The 14419-nt window shown below is 38.7% G+C and overlaps 1 protein-coding gene across 4 annotated transcripts in view; it reads left to right on the top strand.

Moving 5' to 3' along the window:
- Positions 1 to 5918, top strand: part of KTN1 (kinectin 1) — a 110053-nt gene extending 104135 nt beyond the window's left edge. For all 4 annotated transcript variants that reach the window (XM_070377789.1, XM_070377788.1, XM_070377787.1 and 1 more), the window contains one exon: positions 5790 to 5918. In XM_070377789.1, coding sequence (XP_070233890.1) covers positions 5790 to 5794 — 5 coding nt within the window. In that variant the 3' untranslated portion in view covers positions 5795 to 5918. The remainder of the gene's footprint in view (positions 1 to 5789) is intronic.
- The last annotated feature ends 8501 nt before the right edge of the window (positions 5919 to 14419 follow it).

Raw genomic sequence — 14419 nt, 5'->3', positions numbered from 1 at the left:
ACCTTTCACATAAGATGCTGAACTGAAAAACTGTCATCACAATTTACATTGGAAGCTGGGTTTTATTTAAAGTTGCTTATGGGTAATCAAAGAAATACATTTTTTAATTCTTGAAGTGAAAGTCTTGGCTGAAGATAAATAAACCATCATTAGCCAAACTATGTTTTGAAATTTTATTGCCCATATGACCTGAGAATGCATGTTGATGAATTAATTGTTGGTCCCTGGGTTTTACCTGTTTTAAGAATGACTTAAGTCACAATGCCTTGGGTAATTAAGATGTTCTGGTATGCACTGAATACTGTAGATATTCTTCTTTTGAAGCTGTTTGTTCTAAAATAAGCATGCTGTCCTGGAGATCAGTGGAGTGGCCTGTGGCAATGCCACGGGGCAACTTACACTGAATTCTCCCTTTCAGCACTCAAACTTGGGACTCTTAGCTTATGCAGAGGCCTCAGGATAGGTTAGTGAAAGTCGCTAAGTCATGTCCGACTCTTTGTGATCCCATGGACTATACAATCCATGGAATTTTGCAGGCCAGAATACAATTTTGTAGCCGTTCCTTTCTCCAGGGAATCTTCCCAACCCAGGGATCGAACCCAGGTCTTCTGCATTGCAGGTGGATTCTTTACCAACTGAGCCCCCAGGAAAGCCCTGGGATAGGTTGGGTGCCCTGAAAAAGTTGGGAGGGACCTCCATCTTGATTCCAGGGGCATTCTATCTCACTTGTAGATTGTCTTGCCTGCCTTTAGTACATACTCTTCTTTAAGCTGCTATTTCAGGTCAGTTACCTCTAAGAAGACTTTGCACATACACTCAACTCATTCTTCTAACTTGTCACAAGAATCATATCTCAGTCTTTTATCCTTGGTAAGCTGGCTTCTCAGTTGCCTAGAGTTACACTTCTGCCACTTTACCAGCCTCCCCTAACTGAGAAAATAACCTTGCTTCCTGTGTCCCAGGGCAGCTTTCCTTCCCACATCTTCAGTCCTGTTTTCTTCTCCACATGCTGCTTCTGTTTAGTCTTGAAAACATGCTCAAATATCTTATTTTAACTTTCTGCTTCAGGATACCATCCTAGTTTTTTTTTATTTCACTGCTTAAAAATTTTTAAAAGAAGTAACTATCCTCATAGTATCTACTTCTTTACTTACTAGTCTCTACTCTGGAGAAAGGCTTCTTTTTCTGCTATTCCAGGAACTGGATGAAATGACCTGTCATTCCATGTCATTCATTAGTGATTGCCTAATTGCTGGAGCTGATACAGGATCTTCTTTTGTGTACAAGATACTGCAAATAGTTATGAATTCTAAATATGGTGAGGTCAGTCCATAGAAGGGTTTCATATCTGAGAACCTGCAAAATTATAAGCTGTCCTGTTACCCTTTTCCCTTAGGCCTTGTCAATAATATCTCACTAGCATCTCAAAAGTATTCTCTAGTTATTTTCTTTTTTTTTTCTCAGACGTGTGGTCTGAACCATTTTGGCTTTCCTGTTTCCACTTTGGTCTTAATCATATAAAATTTGAGCCTTACACTGATTATCAATAATAACACTTTTATTTTTCAGATTTTTTTTTCTTGGTTTATAAAATTACAGTGTGTAATTTGTTAAAAGAAATACATATACCCTGGCAACACAACTAAAACTGAACTGTTGTTTAGCGGGAAGCTTATCTGAGTGATGACTCAGCATTCTTTTGTCAGCTGGTGAACATAAGTCCACTTTTGGCAAGTGAAAGGGTGGTTGAGTGATCAGTAGTGTACCATGCGGATTAGATGGATTGTATGAATTCAGAGGCCCACCAGCACTTGAGAACTCTCCTTGCATAGGTTCTATCCAGCACTGACAATGATTACCCCTCTGTAGGGGTCCCTTGGTTCCCACAGCTTTTCTTTATGCCTTTTAAATGTTTGTGTTATCCTTGGTTTTTTAACTTCAGCCATCATTTTTCCTCAGTGTATACTCCCTCTTGTTAACTCTTTTAAAACTATCAATACTACCAGATGATTAAATTGGAAATACAAATTTCTTAATCATCAAAATTTATAGGTTAATGCCTGATGTCAAGAATCTTCTCTTTTTCCCCCCTATTTTATTTAGGTATAGTTTATTACTTTTTTTAAAAACTGAAGTATAGTAAATTTACAATCTTGTTTTAGTTTATGGTATACAGCACACACACACACACACACACACACACATTTTAGTATCTTTTCCATTATATTCAGTTCAGTTCAGTCACTCAGTCATGTCCAACTCTTTGCTGACACTATGAACCATAGCACGCCAGGTCTCCCTGTCCATCACCAACTCCCAGAGTCTACCCAAACCCATGTCCGTTGAGTTGGTGATGCCATCCAGCCATCTTCATCCTCTGTCGTCCCCTTCTCCTCCTGCCCCCAATCCTTCCCAGCATCAGGGTCTTTTCCAATGAGTCAACTCTTCATATGAGATGGCCAAAGTATTGGAGTTTCAGCTTCAGCATCAGTCCTTCCAATGAACACCTAGGACTGATCTCCTTTAGGATGGACTGGTTGGATCTCCTTGGAGTTCAAGGGGCTTTCAAGAGTCTTCTCCAACACCACAGTTCAAAAGCATCAATTTTTTGGTGCTCAGCTTTCTTCACAGTCCAGCTCTCACATCCATACATAACTACTGGAAACCATAGCCTTGACTAGACGGACCTTTGTTGACAAAGTAATGTCTCTGCTTTTCAATATGCTGTCTAGGTTGGTCATAACTTTCCTTCCAGGGATTAAGCGTCTTTTAATTTCATGGCTGCAGTCATCGTCTGCAGTGATTTTTGAGCCCAAAGAAATAAAATCAGCCACTGTTTCCACTGTTTCCCCATCTATTTGCCATAAAGTTCTTGCCTGGGAAATGGAAAAAGGAGCCTGGTGGGTTTTAGTCCATTGGGTTGCAGAGTCGGACATAACTCAGCAACTAAACAACAGCAATAACATATTGACTCTTTTTAGTTTTTTGAAGAACCTCAATACTGTTTTCCGTATTGGCTGAACCAATTTACATTCCCACCAGGAATCTTACTTCTTCTTATTATGTATTTCAAGTGCATGTGAATTGTTTAAGGTAGTGGTGTACATTTTCAGTATGGGAAAAGCTATTTTTAAAAGGCAAAAATGAGAGAGATAATATACAGTAATTTAGTTTTCTAAATCCTAATACACAGAACTTAGCATTTCTCTGAATTGTAGGGGTAGGTGTATTTATCTTGTATCCTTAATTTGGAAAACATTAACCTTTTTTTCCTCTTGGAGATCTGCCTACTCATCTCCTATTCTTCTCTTCCCACCCCACCACCTCTCCAAAAAGAAGGCTATCATTCCCCCATGCTTTTTTAAAAATATATATTTAGTTATTTAATGGCTGTGTTGGGTCTCAGTTGCAGCACTCTGGCTTCTGTCTAGTTGCGGATGTGGGCTTAGCTGCTCTGCAGCATTTGGGATCTTAGTTCCCAGACCAGGGATTGAACCTGTGAAGGCAAATTAGAAGGCAGATTCTTAACCACTGGACCACCAGGAATGTCTCTCCCCCATGCTTTTTAAAGTAATTTTTTTTATAGCTTTGGACTGGTAACACTAGTATTTTGTAGTATAAGTTTTTTTGTTTTTAGATATCTACTTTTTCTTATGTTGTATATTTGCCTGGTCTCTAAGTGTTCCAAGTGTATATCTGACCATACCAGAAAACTTTATTACCCTAGTGTCTTTGTTTGGCTGCTATAACAAAAATCTTATATACTGGCTTAAGCAGCTGAGATTTATTTTTCACAATTTTGGAGGCTGGGGGAGTCTCAGATCAAGGCACCAGTATATTCTGTCAGATGAGACCCACTTGCTGGTTAAAGATGGCCATCTTCTTTTCTGTCCTTACCTGGCAAGAGGGGCACTGGAGCTCTCTGGGGTTCTTTTTATAAGGGTATCAATCCCATTCATGAGTGGAGTCTCCTAAGGGCCCCATTTCCAAATACCATTACCATGGGGATTAGAATCTTAACATAGGAATTTTGAGGAAGAGGGAGACACAAACATTGAGACCAAAACACCCAGGATCCCTTACCTGGAACCTGTGTGTGGAATCATGTGGAAGAAGGATGATGGTTTTAATAGCTAACACTTTGTAAGTGTTCCTCTAAGAATGAACATGCTTCTAGCATGTGGTCATTCATTTAAATGTTCACAACAACCCAATGCAGTAGATAGGTAGGGATTGTTAATAATAATCCCTTAATATGTTTTAATTGTCATTTTACAAGAGAGCCAAAGGGGTTCTGTAAATTGCCCAAAGTCACATAGCTAGAACTAGTTGAGCTGGGATTTAAATCAAGGTGGTCTGAGCCCAGGCCCTGTGCTCTTAATCTGTACTTTTCTCCGCCCTGCTTCAAGCACTGTGTGTTCTGATCCGTGTTGGCATTGCTTTCTTTTCTCCTCATTCTATCTAACCCTCTCTTGCCAGCCTCTTCTAGTTTCTTCCTTCAGTCCTGGCTTTTTCCTGAAGTTGATATTTAGTTTGTCAATAGTGAATTGGAGAGACTTTTAAGCTATCCAGGAAAAGTGAGGTGAAACTTTGTTTATGTGTTTGTTATATATGTGCCTTCCTTACTCCCTTTAACAAATAGATTTTTTCATGATACAGTTGTCTTTTGTTTCTGAAAGAAAAAAGTTCTTTTTTGGTGTATTGAAGTATGAGAGTTAATGTTTCAGATAAAGACTAACTTCTGTTTCTATACTTTACACTTGATTGTCATATGGACCTTCATTTTCTGTAATGTGTTTACACAGCACTTCTCAGTTTAATGTAACAGTGGCCTATGTAGACTTTCTAATCGGCTGTTAATCTTGCTTCAATTATAGTATGTGATAGCCAGTGATTACTTTTAACTTTCTGATTGCTTCTTTTCACCTCAACTTTTTGAAAAATTTCACACATTGTGAAAAGTTGAAAGAATATATAACACTCAGTCACCCTTCAACTGCTTCATCTTTTTATTTGTGTATACATATTTTGTTGCTGTTTAAACCATTAGAAAGTCACTTTCAGATAACATGATCTTTTATCCCTAAGCACTTAAGTATGCATCTCAAGAACAAAGATATTCTCTTATAAATCTGTAGTATCACTGTCACATCCAAAATCACACAAACAGTGATTCTATAATATCACCCCTTTTTTAAGGTGTCTCTGCTTATACCTGAAATATCTTTTTAGTTACTTTTTTCCAAACCAGGATCCAGTCAAACTTCACATGTTGCATATGGTTAAATTCTTTTAGTTTTTTTAATGACTTTTGAAGTTTAATTTCTTTGGTCATTTTATCTGACTTGGAAAGTTTCAAAAGGCCTTAGAAAATTTCTGAAACTTAAATTATTTATTCGTGGGTGGAGAGTTATAAATTTCAGTCTCTTTTCAATGCTGTTGATTTATCTTATTAGCTTTATAGTCTCTTGAGAGGAGCAGTAATACAAATGGATTCCCAATGTTGTTTTCTTAAATGTTTTCTAAATAGGGTTCAAAATCCCTACATTATTCTCAGTTTGGTCTGAGGTTTTGGCTCACATATTTTAAAATCCATCTGAAAACTTCTTCTGAATCCTGAGATTTTTCTCTTATTTCTGATTACCATTAGTATTGACTGTTCTGATTTTAGTTGAAAGGGCCGTGCTGGATCAAATGGAATATGTACCTTTGGTGTTTGATAGACGTCTTCTGACTGTCTTTTGTTTCTTTGTTTTAAAATGAATTTGTTTCTTTCTGATCTTTTGCAGAGTGAAGTAATTGGGAAGCTGTTCATTCAAGGAAAACAGAAGGCATTGTATTATATTTTGCCAAATTAAAGCCTTATTTATGTTTTCACCCTTTCTACTTTGTCAGAAACACTGAACAGAGTTTTGTCTTTTCTAATCCTTGTTAGACTACTGATTTAAAGAGAGAAAAAAGCCAACTCTGTAGACACCTTCAGAGTTTAGTTTTATAATAAAAACTGTTTGAATAATTAGACCTTTACATTCCTGAAGATAAAATAAACATGTAATCTTTTATCTTATTTTGCTCAATAAAATTGTTCAGAAGATCAAAAGTGGTAAAGACAATGTAAAATTTAACATTTTAATACTGATGTTGTACACTGTTTTACTTAACATTTTGGGGAGTAACTGCCTCTGACTTCAACTCAAGAAAACACTTTTTGTTGCTAATGTAATCGGTTTTTGTAATGGCGTCAGCAAATAAAGGGATGCTTATTATTCAAATGTGTTCTGATTTTCATTGAGCTTGCACGTTTCATTAGCACTTCAGAGCAACATAATTTAGAGCACAGTCATTAATCGCAACTCCAGACAGGGTAGGTTTGGTGCGTGTTGCCTTCTCAGCTGGAGCTCTGGGTCTTCTCTACTACCCACTACCTGTTTTGGTCTATAACATTAGTAGTCTTCCCGTATATACTGGGCCATTCCCTATACCCCTCTCTATCAAAAAGTAAGCTCCAGGAATGCCAGAATAATCTCTCTTGTTCTTTGCTTTATCCCAAGCCCTGGGGAAGTGCCTGTTTCAACTGTGCTCAAATATTTCAGTGAGTGAATAGGTGAAATTAACTTTTATTGTTTATTTGGCCATGCTGCGCAGCTTATGGGATCTTAGTTCCCTCATCAGGGATCAAACCCTGCAGTGAAAGCACCAAGTCCTAACCTCTGGATCACTAGGGAATTCCCCAAATTCATTTCTATACCTTGAGGGTTATCTAAGGTGGTGCCTTTACCACATAGCACATGCACCAGATAGTATTTCTAATGTATGTGGATGTAAACTGAAAAGACTGCTCATGGCCTTTGGGCTACCCCAGGCCTTACTGGGCTGCTTTCAGCAAACTACTGGGAAATTGGTCTGAAGGCCAGCCAGGTACCGTCTAATCAGTATCTCTTTTCCTTTTGCCATTGCCTTTACTTCCCCAGTGACTCAGTGGTAAAGAATCTGCCCACAATGCGGGAGCTGCAGGAGATGTGGGTTCGATCCCTGGGTTGGGAAGATCCCCTGGAGGAGGGCGTGGCAACCCACTCCAGTATTATCTCCTGGGAGATCCCATGGACAGAGAAGCCTGGCGGGCTATAGTCTATAGGGTCGCAAAAGAGTCGGAAGCGACTTAGCTTGGCATAGCATGGTGTAAAGTATTCATATCTCTGCCATCTGAAAAAAACAAATCCAGCATTTCATGTTATAATCTCTTCTTGCTATTTTTGTCCTCTCAGAGCTTATTTTCTCAGAACTGTGCAATTGTATTAAGTATGTTGATTTGGAAAAAAAAAAAAAAATTGAGGACTTGGTGTAATCTCTTATTAATTTCTGTCCCTTCCCTCAACATCCCAACCTAAGACATATTCATCTTTTTGCCTCTGAGGAGGCAAGAAGCTTGCAGTTAGGTGCAGTTGTAATTGATGGTGGTTATTAAAGTATTGAAAGTTTGATTGCTGTTGCTTTAACCAGTTTGTCCTACTTCCTTACTCCAGAATCACATAGGAAAAGCTTATCACACTCCCTTTCAGTTCTTCAGAATGCCAAGACAGCTCCATGTTCTCTGAAGTCCATTTCCCTCTAGGTTAAATATCCTCAGTTCCTTAGTTGTCCTGAATGATGGAAGGCTAAACAAGCCTTCTTGTCTTACCCATTCCCAGCTGTTCCTCCTTCCCGTGTGCTATATGCCAATCGCTGGGGAAGGGCGAGAGCATCAAAACAGGGCATCCATGTCCTCAGACTCTAGTGGCTCCTCTTGTCACTGTTGCAGCCAACTGAGGCAGAGAGCCCTGAGAAAATTTGTCAGAATGGCAATGACTACTGGGAGGGGAGAATGACCAGTGTAGTTGACAGCAGGCATCTTGATCCTTGAAAAAGAATGGAGAGTTGTGGAAGGGAGTGACGGGATACCTGAGAAGCAGGCTATACCCTTCAGTTTGGTGTAGCAAAGCTAGTGTAATTCTGGGAGGTCAGTCACGTTGTGTAAATCATCCAGGCTTGTGTTCACCCCAGCCGCAAGGAGGCAGTAGCTGTATTTGCCCATGGCATTTGCCCATGGAGGGTTTGAGGCAGGACCAGGTTTTTCACACATCTTGTAGATGGCAGGTACAGGAGGAGCAGTGACCCCAGAGGAGGGCTGCATTTGCACCCTCAGGTGAGTAAAGAGATGTTTGTCCCTTGACCGCATTCATCATCTGGGTCCCCAGAGAAGGGAGAGCAAAGAAGGAGTTAAAGAACAGATTCCTTGTTGCTGCCACTAAGGCCAGTGACATCACCTGTACTTGAATTAACTACAGTTACAAGAGAGTTGTGGGGATCTGCTCCGGATGTGCTTGAGAGAGGAGGGAAGTGCTGCTCGAAGATGCTGCTTGGGAAAATGAGGCTGAGGCCAAATCCAAGCCCTTTTACCAACTGGTTGATAGATTTTTCTCTTTCTTCTTGACTCAGTTTCTGCCATTTATGTTTTTCTTGGAAATGGGGAAATTTCATATTCATTCGATTATGACAGCTGATATGTAATCACTCACACAACTTAGCACATGCCAGACATTTTTAAAGCACTTTACTTGCATTAATTCATTTAATCCTCACCAGAATTTATTGAAGGGGCGCTTTTATCATCATCCCCATTTTATAAATAAGGAAGTTGAGACACGGGTGCTGAGGGTAGGGGTGGAGGTTTGGACAATTATACAAGGTCCTCACAGCCACTGACTGGAGGAACTAGGATTCCATCCTCCAACTTAAACTTTCTGGCCTCCTTCTCTTATTGTTACACTGATAAATATATTCACATATATGTGTGTGTAATTATGTGCATAATTTAAATTTACAATTGAAAAAAATACTGTATAGTTTTTTAACCCTACTTTTTCCTGATGTTATTATATACCTTCTCATTTTTCTCTTCATTGTACTTTCCAAGGGATTTTCAACCTCAGTGATTCTCAAACGTGTGATTTGCAGGGCCCTGGGCTTCCCTGAGGCACTTTCCAGAACTCTGAAAGGTCAAAACTACTTTGATAATACTAAGATGTTATTTGCCTTTTTCGCTGATGGTGTTAAAAGAAGTAGGTAAAACTGCTGGTTCTTCAGCAAGGATCAAAACAGTGACTCCAGACTGTTAGTAGGTACTGTATTCTCACCACTATTCACTCCCATAAAGACAATATTGGATTCACTGGACAAAGTCTTTTCTGATGAGATCAGTAGTGGTATTAATGAATGTGGCTTTTTTGTATATATAATGAAATGTGTCAACATTTGGAACATCTGCGTAACTCCGTGAACCAGAATTTTTCAAATCACCAACGTACGATGTTACAAAATCAGGCTTGGGTAAAAGATCCATTCAAAAAACAAGATAAACTAATGGATTTTAATGTAACAGAGTGCAAAAAGTTCATTGATAGACTTTCAGACTCTACTACAATTAATCTTTAAGAAATTGCCACATCTGAAATGGCTACTTTCCAGTTTTCCAATGACATTTCTGTGTGAGGCCATATTTTCTTCATATACTTCAAGCAAAATGACTTGTCACAACAGATTCAATATATTAATAGAAACAGTTGTCTTCATGTAAAGCAATGCTGGTCTTCTCACTACATCTTTTTGATTTATTTTGTTTTAGGAAATGAAGTTACATTTCTTGAGAACATGTTCCTTGTTATTTTAAAATAAACGTTTGTAATTTACTTGAAAACTCAGCAGTGGCCACTGGACTGAAAAGGTCAGTTTTCATTCCAATCCCAAAGAAAGGCAATGCCAAAGAATGCTCAAACTACCGCACAATTGCACTCATCTCACACGCTAGCAAAGTAATGCTCAAAATTCTCCAAGCCAGGCTTCAGCAGTATGTGAACCATGAACTTCCAGATGTTCAAGCTGGTTTTAGAAAAGGCAGAGGAACCAGAGAGATCAAATTGCCAACATCCTCTGGACCATGGAAAAAGTAGGAGAGTTCCAGAAAAACATCTATTTCTGCTTTATTGACTATGACAAAGCCTTTGACTGTGTGAAGCAAAACTGAAAAATTCTGAATGAGATGGAAATACCAGACCACCTGACCTGCCTCTTGAGAAACCTGTATGCAGGTCAGGAAGCAACAGTTAGAACTGGACATGGAACAACAGACTGGTTCCAAATAGGAAAAGGAGTACGTCAAGGCTGTACATTGTCACCCTGCTTATTTAACTTACATGCAGAGTACATCATGAGAAACACTGGGCTGGAAGAAGCACAAGCTGGAATCAAGGTTACCGGGAGAAATATCAATCACCTCAGATATGCAGATGACACCACCCTTATGGCAGAAAGTGAAGAGGAACTAAAGAGCCTCTTGATGAAAGTGAAAGAGGAGAGTGAAAAAATTGATTTAAAACTCAACATTCAGAAAACTAAGATCATGGCATCCGGTCCTGTCACTTCACGGGAAATAGATGGGGAAACAGTGCAAACAGTGGCCGACTTTATTTTTTGGGGCTCCAAAATCACTGCAGATGGTGTGTGCAGCCATGAAATTAAAAGACGCTTACTCCTTGGAAGGAAAAGTTATGACCAACCTAGGCAGCGTATTAAAAAGCAGAGATATTACTTTGCCAACAAAGGTCCGTCTAGTCAAGGCTATGGTTTTTCTAGTAGTCATGTATGGATGTGAGAGTTGGACCATAAAGAAAGCTGAGTGCTGGAAAATTGATGCTTTTGAACTGTGGTGTTGGAGAAGACTCTTGAGAGTCCCTTGGACAGCAAGGAGATCCAACTAGTCCATTGTAAAGGAGATCAATCCTGGGTGTTCATTGGAAGGACTGATGTTGAAGCTGAAACTCTAATACTTTGGTCACCTGTGAAGAACTGACTCATTGGAAAAGACCCTGATGCTGGGAAAGATTGAGGGCAGGAGGAGGAGGGGATGACAGAGGATGAGATGGTTGGATGGCATCACCCACTCAATTGACATGAGTTTGAGTAAACTCTGGGAGTTGGTGATGGACAGGGGGGCCTGGTGTGCTAAGGTTCATGGGGTCACAAAGAGTTGGACACAACTGAGCAACTGAACTGAACTGAATTTACTTGGTTTAACTTTTATTACATTGAATATTAATAGAAATAACAAAAAGTTTTTAAAAGTGTAAAGGAGTACTGAGATGAAAAATTTGATGGCTACTGGTCTAGAATACTATTCTTTTTCAATGGTTTTAAAATTACACTGGGTAGTTCTATCAGCACTTTCTTGTATTTTGTTTTATATTTAAATCATCTGGTTTTATCATTTTTCAGTCCTCTTACTTTCTTTGCATTTATTTTGTTGCATTTCATCAACTTGCTGTCTTTAAATTTTAATTCATTTATTTTCAATTTTTCTTATTTTCTATTTCCTTTTAGAGGCTGTAAGTTTTCCTTTGGATTTCTTTGTATCCCACAGATTTTGCTATGTGGGAATTTTGTTGTCTTTCAGTTCTTACAATCATGAATATTTCAAATATACAGAGAGTCATGGAAAATAATTGAAAACACTTGTGTACCCCACTCAATATAAAATATTAACATTTTATCATATTTTTTAAAATAAAAAGAACACAACAATTGATACAGTTGAGGCATTTTGTATCTCTCCCTGATCCCCTTTCTGTCCCTTTCCAGAGGTAGCCACTGCACTCAAGGTAATGTTTATCATTTACATTTTTTGAAGTATAGTTAATTTACAGTATGTGTTAGTTTTAGGTGTGCAGCATAGTGATTGAGTATTTTTGCAGATCATATTCCATTATAGGTTACTATAAGATAATGGGCATTCCTGGTGCTATACAGTAAATCCTTGCTGCTTATCTATTTTATATATAGTAGATTGTATCTATTAATCTCATACCCCTAATTTAACCCTCCCCTCTTCCTGCCTCCCTTTGGTAACCACAGGTTTGTTTTCTATATCTTTAAGTCTGATTCTGTTTTGTGTATGCATTCATTTGTATTTTTTTTTAGATTCTACATATCAGTTCAGTGCAGTTGCTCAGTCATGTCTGACTCTTTGTAACCCCATGGACTGCAGCACGTCAGGATTCCCTGTCTATCACCAACTCCCAGAGTTTACTCAAACTCATGTCCGTTGAGTCAGTGATGCCATCCAACCATCTCATCCTCTGTTGTCCCCTTCTCCTGCCTTCAATCTTTCCCAGCATCAGGGTCCTTTCCAATAAGTCAGTACTTCCCATCATGTGGCCAAAGTTTTGGAGTTTCAGCTTCAGCATCAGTCTTTCCAATCAATATTCAGGGTTGATTTTCTTTAAGATGGACTGGTTGGATCTCCTTGCAGTCCAAGGGACTCTCAAGAGTCTTCTCCAACACCACAGTTCAAAAGCATCAATTCTTCAGCGCTTAGCTTTCTTTATAGTCCAACTCTCACATCCATACATGACTACTGGAAAAACCATAGCTTTGACTAGATGGACCTTTGTTAGCAAAGTAATGTCGCTGCTTTTTATATAGATGATGTATAGTGTTTGTCTTTCTATGTCTGATTTACTTCATTAAGCATTAAGCAAATGGGAGTATTTAATTCCTTTTTATGGCTGAGTAATATTCCCACACCCATATCTTCTTAACCCAGTTGTCTGTTGATGGTTACTTGGGTTGTTTCCTTGTTTTGGCTATTGTAAATAATGCTATGAACATTGGTGTGTATGTATTTTTTCGAATAAGTGTTTTCACTTTTTTTCTGGATGTATACTCAGGAATGGACTTGTTTAATCATATGATAGTTCTGTTTTTAGTTTTTTAAGGAACCTCCATACTGTTTTCCACAGTGGCTGTACTAATTTCTGTTTCTACCAACAGTATTAGAGGGTTCCTTTTTCTCCACATCTTCTCCAACTTTTGTTACTGGCATATTTTTTTGATGATGGCCATTCTGACAGGTGTGAGGTGGTAACTTGTGGTTTTGATTTGCGTTTCTCTAATGGTTAGTGAGGCCAAGCACCTTTCTGTATGCCTGTTAGTCACCTGTGTCTTCTTTGGAGAATGTCTATTCAGGCCTTCTGCCAATTTTTTGATTGAGTTATTTGCTTTTTTAAATGTTGAATTGTACTAGCTGTTTATGTATTTTGGATATTAACCCCTTGTTAGTTGCATCATTTGCAAATATTTTCTCCCATTCACTAGGTTGTCTTCATTTTGTTGATGCTTTCCTTTGCTGTACAAATGTTTGTAATTAATTTTGTAAAATTTTAATTATGTACTTTAAAGGTTTTTTTAGGTACTTTTAGGTTTGTAAAAGTTTAATTAGGCACTATTTATTTTTGCTTATTTCTTTTGCCTTAGGGGAGTGATCCAAGAAAATATTGCTATAATTTATGTCAAAGAGTGTTCCACCTATGTTCTCTTCTAGGAGTTTTATGTTTTCAGGTCTTAGGTTTAGGTCTTTGAAGCATTTTGAGTTTCTTTTTAAAATGTGGTGTGAGGGAATCCTCTGATCTCATTGTCTTATATGTACCTGTCCAGTTTTCCCAGAACCACTTGTTGAAGAGAGTGTCTTTTCTCCACTGTATATTCCTGCCTCCTTTGTTGTAGACTAATTGACTGTATGTATGTGGGTTTATTTTGGGCTCTCTGTTCTGTTGATCTGTGTGTCTATTTTTGTGCTAATACTGTGCTTTTTTTTTTTTTTTTTAATTTTTGTATCAGCAGAGAAGGCAATGGCACCCCACTCCAGTACTCTTGCCTGGAAAATCCCATGGACGGAGGAGCCTGGTGGGCTGCAGTCCATGGGGTCGCTAAGAGTCAAACGTGACTGAGCGACTTCACTTTCACTTTTCACTTTCATGCATTGGAGAAGGAAATGGCAACCCACTCCAGTGTTCTTGCTTGGAGAATCTCAGGGACGGCAGAGCCTGGTGGGCTGCCGTCTCTGGGGTCGCAGAGAGTCGGACACGACTGAAGCGACTTAGCAGCAGCAGCAGCATCAGAGAAGTTTGTGCAACTTAAATTTTTTTATTAAAATTTTTTTTTATTGAAGTATATATTTGATTTTGTGTTTCATATGTACAGCAAAGTGATTCATTATACATACACATATATCTATTTTTTCAGATTATTTTCCTTTATAGGTTTTACAAAACATTGAGTGTAAGTTTCTTGTGCTATACAGTAAGTTCTTGTTGGTTATCTATTTTATACATAGTGAAAATGTTAGTCCCTCAGTCAGACTCTTTGCATATCTGACTCTTTGTGACCCCATGCACTGAAGCCTGCCAGGCTCCTCTGTCCATGAAATTCTCTAGGCAAGAATACTGGAGTGGACAGCCATTCCCTTCTCCAGAGGATCTTACCCAGGGATTGAACCTGGGTTTCCCACATTGCAGGCAGATTCTTTACCAGCTAAGCCACCAGGGAAGCC

The sequence above is a fragment of the Bos mutus genome, chromosome 10 (genome assembly GCF_027580195.1).
Source record: "Bos mutus isolate GX-2022 chromosome 10, NWIPB_WYAK_1.1, whole genome shotgun sequence".
Classification (NCBI taxonomy): domain Eukaryota; kingdom Metazoa; phylum Chordata; class Mammalia; order Artiodactyla; family Bovidae; genus Bos; species Bos mutus.
Note: the sequence above shows the minus strand (reverse complement) of the source record. Positions and strands in the feature narration are given on the sequence as shown.